The sequence below is a fragment of the Nelumbo nucifera genome, chromosome 2 (genome assembly GCF_055504915.1).
Source record: "Nelumbo nucifera cultivar China Antique chromosome 2, China Antique-T2T, whole genome shotgun sequence".
NCBI lineage: Eukaryota > Viridiplantae > Streptophyta > Magnoliopsida > Proteales > Nelumbonaceae > Nelumbo > Nelumbo nucifera.
The window spans coordinates 71,014,806-71,024,484 of NC_142650.1; the positions used below are offsets into that span (position 1 = coordinate 71,014,806).

At 39.0% G+C, this 9,679-nt stretch overlaps 1 protein-coding gene across 2 annotated transcripts; it reads left to right on the top strand.

The window, feature by feature from the left end:
- The first annotated feature begins 990 nt into the window (after positions 1–990).
- LOC104604191 (uncharacterized) lies at positions 991–3,783 on the top strand. 2 transcript variants are annotated; one of them, XM_088899396.1, is made up of 2 exons: positions 991–1,127; positions 2,296–3,783. In XM_088899396.1, the coding sequence occupies exon 2, from the start codon at positions 2,359–2,361 to the stop codon at positions 3,613–3,615; it is 1,257 nt and encodes a 418-aa protein (XP_088755522.1). In that variant the 5' UTR covers positions 991–1,127; positions 2,296–2,358; the 3' UTR covers positions 3,616–3,783. The 2 variants fall into 2 exon arrangements, with proteins under 2 accessions (XP_088755522.1, XP_088755521.1); XM_088899395.1 differs by having other exon boundaries at positions 995–1,132.
- The last annotated feature ends 5,896 nt before the right edge of the window (positions 3,784–9,679 follow it).

Here is a 9,679-nt window from a genome sequence, read left to right on the forward strand (position 1 = left end):
TTTTATAAAAGTACTTTTATGAAATCATTTTTATGAATGTACTTTTATAAAAGCACTTTTACGAAAGTACTTTTATAAGATTGAAAAAAAAATTAAATAAGTGCTTATTGTATACGCACTTAAAAAGAGATGGAAGTTTGGGCGTAAAACATAAGACATTACTTTTAAAATAAGCACTCATTTCAAGCTTATTTCACAAACACAAATAAGTGCTTAATGGTGTGGTTTTGGCCCAAATAAACACTTATTTTTAAGCTCTCTCAAACATGACCCAATTGGTTCAATAACAATTGTAAGTTGTAAAAAAGCATGTGGCTTTAGTGATTTTGGTTCTGTTGGGCCTGGACTAATATTTCTTTTATACCCTATCTCCTAAGTCCTAACTGTTGTAGGCAATCACTACACTAAGGTTATGTTTGGTTTGAAAGAAAAGGTAAGGAAAGGAAGGGAAAGGTAAGGCTGTGAGGAAGGCGTGAGGACGGTTCGAAGACCAAATCCGAATTCGATTGATAGAGTGAAATAGTCCTGTACGCCAATAAAATAGCTCTTCTTTATTAGCAACAAAATATTCCAATCCAACGGGCACATCATTCTGATAGATCAACCCAGATGATCGTCTTCCCCAGGCCCAGGTTGACCCCACCGCCACCAGCAACTCATTTCAGTGGGGCCCACAATTCATGAGCTCCGCCATGCCTGTAGCGCGTTGTAGGTGCAGCCAGTCAACTAACCTGTTTCAAGCTACCACCTCCACCGTGACACCGTCCCATAATCTCCCACAGTCCCACCCCACACGGACACGGTTAACGGTCTAGTCGATCAGTCCCCAGTCCCCACCGCCAAATCCAAAACGTCAGCTACGCGTTCCCGAAACGACGAGAAGCGAAGAATGTACAACCGCGTCTCGATCACTACTAAAGTGTCTCGTTTGAGCGACACGTCGTAGTGTAGGAAGCATCTCATGGTCATGGTGTCAGATGTCTGTCTCATCTTCTCTAGAAGGAGACGATCTGCCTTTCTCGTCCTAGGAAACAAGTAACAAGGAAGAAAGAGACACTCGATTCAGAGATCTCCAGAGAGAAAAAGACCAGAGCTCAAGTCCATTTCTCTTCTGAGTTCTGACCCACGTAAGGTTAGCTTCTTATGTACTTCATTTTCTGGGTTTCTTGTTCTATCATCTATTGATCTGTATGTGAGCTTTGCTTCGGTTGAATTGTGGGTTTTGATTTTCGTTTTAGATTTGATTCATAGAACTATGATTGGATGCTGGTTTGGGTTAATTTGCAATTTATTAGGTATAGGTTAAGATTGGGCTTAGGAAAGTGGTTTTGAATGTAAGAGACATAGAGATGATGTAGATAACCAGACGAATTCTTGAGTTTTATTTTCTTGTAAAGGTTTCCCTACCTTTTCCTTCAAACCAAACACAGCCGTAAAGGAAAATTTTGATGCGTGGAGGTTCATTAATGGGAGTTTATTGCTATAAAGAAAGAGAACATTATGTTGCCAGAAGTTTAAATTCAAAAATCAAAATTAATTAATTAATTAATTAATACTGCACTTTTGGTTTTATTCATCTCATGAGATATGACGTCTTGTCGTGGTGTTTTCAGCTACACTTGTGTTCAATGTGAACCCAGATGGCCAGATCTATATTTCTTCTTCTCTGAATTTACAGACTCTGATTCTATATTTTATTTCTGAACTTGACAGAAAGTGCTAACGAGCTTAGTAAATTTTGCATTTTTATTTACATCCCTATAGAAGGAATTGCTTTTCTCTTAATTAAATTCTGTTTTCATTCCACTTTTTAGAAATTTGGACCTATAATTCACAGAGAAGATACTCTGGCAACAAAGATAAAATATGAAACTTGTGAAGCTAATGACCACTGACACTCATTGGATTGGTTAGCTGGAATGCTAGCTCAACTAAAACTAGCAGGTCAAAGAGCCGTTTAGAGTTGTCAGACTATTTTGAAATTGTTTCTACATAAGATTTGATTTTGAAGATCTGTAGCCATCACATAGGATTTTATGTTTATGTCTTGTTGAGTGTAGTTTTGAAATGGATTTGATTGACTAGTAATCTTATTGAGGAAAGTTAGAATGCATTGAGCAGTACATATGCATAGAATGAATGCATTAAATATTCATGATCTTTTCGTTTGTTTTGTTCTTCAATGGTGACATGAGCTTCTGCTAACTTCCATTAGTTAATTCTCATTATGACTATTTCAAATTTGGAATAATCATGTTGTGCTAATCAATCATCATTTGCTGCAATTATTTGTAGGTAATTTGATAACAAGCATAAAGAAGAGGTTTGCATTTCTAGTTCCATCAAGCGACACAATAGATGGATAGTGGATCTAAGCTCATTATTGATAAAGAAGATAAGGTGGAAAAAAAAGAGCATCTCAAGATGAAAAGTAAAGATAAAGAAGTTGATAACGAGAAGGAAGAGAAACCCAAACATAAGGACGACAAGGAGAAGAAATACAAAGAGAAGGATAAAGCAAAGGAATCAAAGGACAAAGAGAAGAAGAAGGATAAAGAGTCAAAAGATGAGGAAAATGAGAAGAAAAAGGATGAAGATGAGGAGCACAAGGAGAAGGACAAGGAGAAGGAGAAGAAAAAGAAAAAGGAGAAAGAGGAGAAACACAAAGAGAAGGATGAAACAAAGGAATCAAAGGAGAAGGACAAAGCAAAGGAATCAAAAAAGGACACAGAGAAGAAAAAGGATAAAGAGTCAATAGATGAGGAAGATGAGAAGAAAAAAGATGAAGAGGAAGAGCATAAGGAGAAGGAGAAGAAGAAGAAAAAAGAGAAAGGGGAGAAACACAAAGAGAAAGATCACAAAGATGATGCAGATCAAAAGGAAAAGGAGAAAAACAAAGATAGTGAAACCAAGAAAAAGGTAGATGAGAAGACAGAGAAAATTGAGAAAAAAGACAGAGAGAAGGAAGGAAAAGGAAAAAAGAAAGACAAAGATGGTCAATTGAAAGAAAAAGATAATGTGAAGGAAAAGGAGGACACATATAAGAAGGATAAAGAGTCCAAAGATGAGGAAAATGAGAACAAAAAAGATGAAGATGAAGAACAGAAGGAAAAGGAGAAGAAGAAAAAGGAGAAAGATGATAAGCATGAAGAGAAGCACAAAGAGAATGAAGAGAAAGAGCAGAAGAAGGAAAAGGACACAGAAAAAGATGAAAAGAAGAAGAAGAAGAAGAAGAAGAAGAAAGAAAAAGAGGGAGGAGACTACAAAGAAGAAAAAGAGAAAGAAAAGGATAATTTTGAAATGACTTCAAGGGAGGTCAAAATTGAAGAAGAGGAAGAGAAGAATGATGAAGAAATAAAAGAGGAAGGCAAGGAGAAAAAAAAAGAGAAAGAGAAGAAGGATGAGAAAAAACGAAAGAAGCTTGATGCTAAGGGAAAGAGCAATAATCTTGAGAAATTGAAGAAGAAGTTAGACAACATAAATTCCAAGATAGAAGTCCTCATGGAGAAAAAAGCAGACATCATGAAGCTGATCAAGGAAGGTGAAGAAGAGAATTCTGCTATTGCTGAAAAATCCAAAAATACATTTGTGAGCACTAATGTGGCAGAGAATTGAGGATAATGCTTCTATATGTTTTTTTTTTTTTTTTTTATCTCTTCTTTCTTTTACCTTTTTATATATGAGTTTTGTAGATAAAATAACTCTTGTATCAATAAAATGTATTAGTCTATAATGTAATGCTCAGTCAAACTCTCCTCCAATTTAGATTATCTATTTGCATCTCATATAGTCTTAACGATGTGGTCCTTGATCTATATTCTAATCATTCATGGAGAGTGGGAGACGAGAGAGAGAGAGAGAAAGAGAAGAAAAGGGAGATACAATTGAGAGGAGAAGAAGGCTGCCGCCAGTTCTCTATTTATATTAATTTAATAAAAAGAATAGAAATATAAGTATGCCCCTGGCGGCACACCCTAGAACCAAATTAATAAGAAAAAAAGAAAAGTAATTAACTGACAGTATCTTAAGAAGTCAGCCTACTAACAGCAACTACAAAGTAACAATTAAATAAGCCTTACAACACTCCCCCTCAAGTTGGGTTGAATATGTCTATCATGCCCAGCTTGTCACATAACTCATTGTGCCGCGAGTATGGAAGCCCCTTTGTGAGGACATCAGCAAGTTGTTTCTTGGAATTGACATAAGGGATGCAAATTTCCCTTTTTTCCAATTTTTCCCTTATGAAGTGTTTGTCCACCTCAATATGCTTGGTCCTCTCATGTAGGACAGGGTTGCCGGTGATGTTTATTGCAGCCTTGTTGTCACAGTAAAGAAACATAGGACTATGAACAACAACTCCAAGCTCCCCTAGAAGATTCTTTAGCCAAAGTACTTCAACCACCCTATCTGTCATAGCTCTATATTCAGCTTCAACGCTTGACCTTACTACCACACTTTGTTTTTTGCTTTTCCAAGTCATTAGATTTCCTCCCACAAATGCGCAATACCCACTTGTGAACTTTCTGTCATCCACAACACCTGCCCAATCAGCATCTGTAAAGACTCCCACCTTTAGGTGATTGTGTTTACTGAATAGTATACCTGTTCCGGGATATTTTTTCTCTCTCTACTGCTTCCATGTGTGGTTTCTTAGGAGAGTGCATGAATTGGCTTAGGACCCCAACGGAATAGGCAATGTCTGGATGGGTCATGGACAAATAAATCAGCTTTCCCACTAACCTTTGGAAATGTTTCACATCTTTCAGAGGTTCACCATCAAAGTCACCTAACTTGTGGTCAACATCCATGGGAGTATCTGCCGACCTTGCACCTAATTTGTCTGTGTCCTATAATAGATCAATGGTGTATTTCCTTTGAGAGATAAAGATACCCTTTTCTGAGTGGGCAATTTCAATCCCAAGGAAATACTTTAGGGGACCTAAATCTTTCACTTCAAATTTAGATGAATTGTTTCAATCTTTGTATATCTGAATTCCAACTTCTTGTAATGATGATATCATCCACATACACTATCAATACAGCAATCTGCTCCTGACATCTCTTCATAAAAAGTGTATGATCAGACTAACATTGTTTGAAGCCCATCTGATGAACTGCCATGTGAAACTTACTGAACCAGGCTCTGGGAGATTGTTTTAAGCCATAAAGAGACTTTCGCAGCTTGCACACCTTATTTTCACTTCCCTTGGCACAAAATCAAGGGGGTTGAGCCATGTATACTTCCTCCTCTAAGTCACCATTCAGAAAAGCATTCTTTATGTCCAGTTGATGCAATTCCCAATCAAGATTAGCAACTAAGGACAGGAGAACCCTAATTGAGTTCATCTTAGCTACTGGAGCAAAAGTCTCATCATAGTCAACCCCGTATACTTGTGTGTACCCTTTGGCTACTAATCTTGCTTTGTACCTTTCAACTGTTCCGTCTGCCTTGTGTTTAATCGTGAACACCCATTTACACCCCACGGGGTCTTTCCCCTTTGGAAGATCCACCAATTCCCAAGTTTGATTTTTGTGAAGAGCATTAATCTCCTCTTTCATGGCATCTGTCCATTCAGGGCATTTTAAGGCTTCTACAATATTTCTGGGAACAGGGATGCAATCAACTACAGATAGGAAGGCTCGGTATGAGGGGGAAATGTGATCATAGGAGACAAAATGGGTAATGGGGTGTTTGGTAGTGCATGGCCTGACTCCCTTTCATTGAGCAATAGGAATGTCAAGTTCATCCACAGTAGGAGTAGGGTTAGGGAGTGGATTTACCTCCTGGGAGTCTAACGGTGTCGGTTGCTCAGTGTTTGGTTGCTCCACATCTCTATCACATCGTTGATCTCTATGGCGTGTACGTTGAAAGACACGAAATGGAGCAAGGTCCGGAATAGAGGGAAGAGATACCTGAACTTGCTTCTCCTCTTCCACACTCTTACTCTCCCCCCGAGGAGAAGCTGGGAAGAATGGCTCAGACTCAAAGAAGGACACATCCATAGACACAAAAAACTTACAACTAACGGGATCAAAGCACCGATACCCTTTTTGAAAGGAGGGATACCCCAGAAAGATAGAAGGAATGGATTGAGGGTCTAACTTACCTCGAGATAGAGACAAATCATGGATAAAGGCACAACAATCAAAAACTCTCATGGGAATGGAAAATAAAGGAGACTGAGGGTACAATAACTGATGAGGGGCCATGTAGTTTAGCACTTTGGAGAGCATGCTATTGATGGCATAAGCAGCTGCAAGTACAACATCCACCCAAAACCTTTTTGGAACATTCATTTGTAGCATCATCCCGCAAGCCACCTCAAGGAGGTGTATGTTTTGTCTCTCTGCAACACCATTTTGTTGTGGTGTTGTGATACATGAGCTCCTATGAATAGATCCGTGGGAGACAAAGAACTCATTGAGCTCCCCATGGAAGTATTCTTTTGCATTGTCAGATTGGAAGATTTGTATTTCAACATGGAACTGTGTAAATACCATCCTCTGGAAGTCTTTCACAATCTTTGAAACTTCGTCTCTACTACGCATAGGAATTACTCATGTATAGCAAGAGTAATCATTCGATCAATGTGATAAAGTACTTATATCCGCCCTTAGAGATTACATTAGTAGGCACTCATACATTAGAATACACAACATGAAAAGTTGTTCTACATTGTTTGCTCAACTGACATGTTTGACACTGGAACTTTGACATTGAACATGACTTAAATAAAACCGGAAACACAAACTTTATTATTTCAAAAGAAACATGACCTAAACGACTATGCCACAAAAAAAATTTGACTCTTATTTGACTGACTATGTGACTCTGAGGATGACATCGAGATACCAACTTTGTTGTCGAGAATGTAGAGACCATCCACTAGGCTCCCTCTACCAATCGTCCTCCTAGAAGTTAGGTCCTGAAAAACACATGAGTCAGCAAAAAAGGTTACACTACAGTTTAAAGAGCTTGTAATACTATTAATTGAAAGCAAATTTATAGGAAGTTGAGGGACATGCAATACACAATTCAGGTTAAGGCCATGGGGAAGAGATATTGATCATTGGCCTGCAATGGAGGAAAAAGAGCCATCTGCAAGTCTCACTCTATCCCTTCCTGACAAAAGGCTATAAGTCTGAAACAAGTTCGATTTACCAGTCATGTGGTTGGAGGCCCCTGAGTCAATGATCCAAGGGGAATCCGTGGAAGTGACATGGAATGCAGAAGCTTTATTACCTGAAGTAGATGCAAATGAAGTAGAGGGAGTACTAGTGACTGAGCTGTCCATTTGTCTCAAAGCCCTACCATAAGATTCCAGGTGTTCTCTGAAGGAATTCATTATATCTTCCTTGGGGTCAAAATTATTAAGGTGGTCCCGGGTACTACCGGCAACCTGAGTATCTTAGGTTGCCACATGTGCTGCATTTTGTGCTGTGTTCATCTTCTTTTGATCTTGACCTTTATCCTGTTCTTGATTCTTCACTGCCCACTTGAGTTTCCCGTGGATGTCCCAACAAGTGTCACGTGTATGCCGTGAACACCAACAGTGGGTACAAAACAACTTATCTTTATCATCAGTTTTCTTAGTGTCACTTTTCTTCCCCGTGGAGTTATTATTCATTGCAGCCAAAGCAACTTGTTGCTCCCCCTCAACTGTAACCATCACACTCCGCTTGCTTTCTTCCGATTGAACAAGGGAGTATACCTCGTGAACCGACGACAACTCTTTGCTTCCTAGGATCTGAACCCTCAACGGTTCATATGCAGGGTTCAGTCCCAACAAGAAGGCAAACACACGTTGCTGAGAGACCAGCTTCTTGTAGGCCTTAGCATCATCATCATGTTTCCACTCTATAGCTTGATAATGATCCAATCCTTTCCATATGGAGGTAAGGGCTGAATAATATGAAGACGATTTGTCTGTTTACAGGTTGAAGATTCAGCTTGTAACTGGTAAACCTTGGCATAATGCCTTTGCTCAGAATAGGTAGCTTTGGTCTGATCCTGGATCTCACTAGCGGTGTCTGCCCACATAAAGTTCTTCTTCACATTAGGTTCCATGGCTGCGAGGAGCCAAGACATCACCATACTGCTTTCTTGGTTCCACCTATCATGTTCAGCTGTCTCACCCTTGGGTTCTTTCACCCTTCCATTTATGTAACCAGCTTTACCCCTTGCCGTTACATAGAGTTTTACGCCTTTAGCCCACTCCAGGTAGTTTAGACCATTTAAATGGGTAATTGGCATGGGAAACATCATGTTTTCACCTCCCATACCAGCTGTGCTACGGGTCGGTGTAACCCCCGATGAAGTTGATTCATAATTTGCCATAGGACACTGCTGAAAACAATCCAAACACCACACAACTACACAACAGCCACAAGCAGAATACCAACCCTCAAGGAATTTACTCTAGGATGTGAAGAAGAGAACAAGACACTGCTGAAATCAACTCTGAGATGGTTCAATCATTAAACCAGCCCGGTAATCAGTCCAACACAGCCAAGGCAGACATTCCTATCAATCCGACTGCAACTCATACAGTCTAACAGTCCAACATCCAAACAAATATATAGAATCAAGGAATAAGCCCTTCACACCATTGGCCAAAAAAGACAAAAACAAGAACACACCTGTCCAGCACTTGTACGAAGGTGCCAACCTGAAATCGACTTCACAACATCGAACAGAGAAGGAAGAGAGAGTCTCTATCAACATCGCCCTTCTCCGACTAGGGTTTCCTTGATATTATGACCAAGGAAAAAACCATAGGAGGTGCCGCTAGTAACTTGCTAGGGTTTCTCTATCTTCCACGTCCAAGAATTTAAAGAAGGAAGAAAAGGCGAAACAGGTTCAAAACAGGAGGGATCAAAGGTCTTTTATAGCAGGTTCAAACATAGGCCCACCCATACCTTGTGCTGAAACTTAATTAATTATAATGGGGTTAATGAGGATCGAACACTAGACCACTTGCCAAAGTTGCTCTGATACCATGTAATCATTCATGGAGAGTGGGAGATGAGAGAGAGAGAGAGAAAGAGAAGAAAAGGGAGATACGATTGAGCGGAAAAGAAAAATCACTACTGGCTGCTGCCAATTCTCTATTTATATTAACTTAATAAAAAGAATAGAAATTACAAGTATGCCCCTAGCGACACACCCTAGAACCAAACTAATAAGAAAAAAAAGAAAAGTAACTAAGTGACAACCTACTAATAGCAACTACAAAGTAACAATTAAATAAGCCTTACAACATATATTAAACAGTTAAATATTTGTAAAAACTCCATCCATGTCAGTTAAACACTATGGCCAGTTGAAGATTCAGTCAGAATTTGAGCAGCATATAAAAAAATATCATTTGAAACATAGATAGTAGTTTTAATTTTATGTTCTAATTTGGGCTCCATATCTGCTATAGAAATAAGATGTGTACAATGGGCTACATAACCCAGTCGTGAGTAAACATGTCAATTGCCGCTTTCCGGTACATCTAATGACTGTGTAGATTGCTAATATGTTTACTCATGGTTTACTTACATAGCCCATTTAACACACCTTGTTTGTAGCAGAAGAAGATCTAGGGTACTTTGAATAAACCCATATTCTGTGATTCAAGCCAGTGTTTTTTAGGTAAAAACTTAAATATAGGACCATATCTCAATTCATACT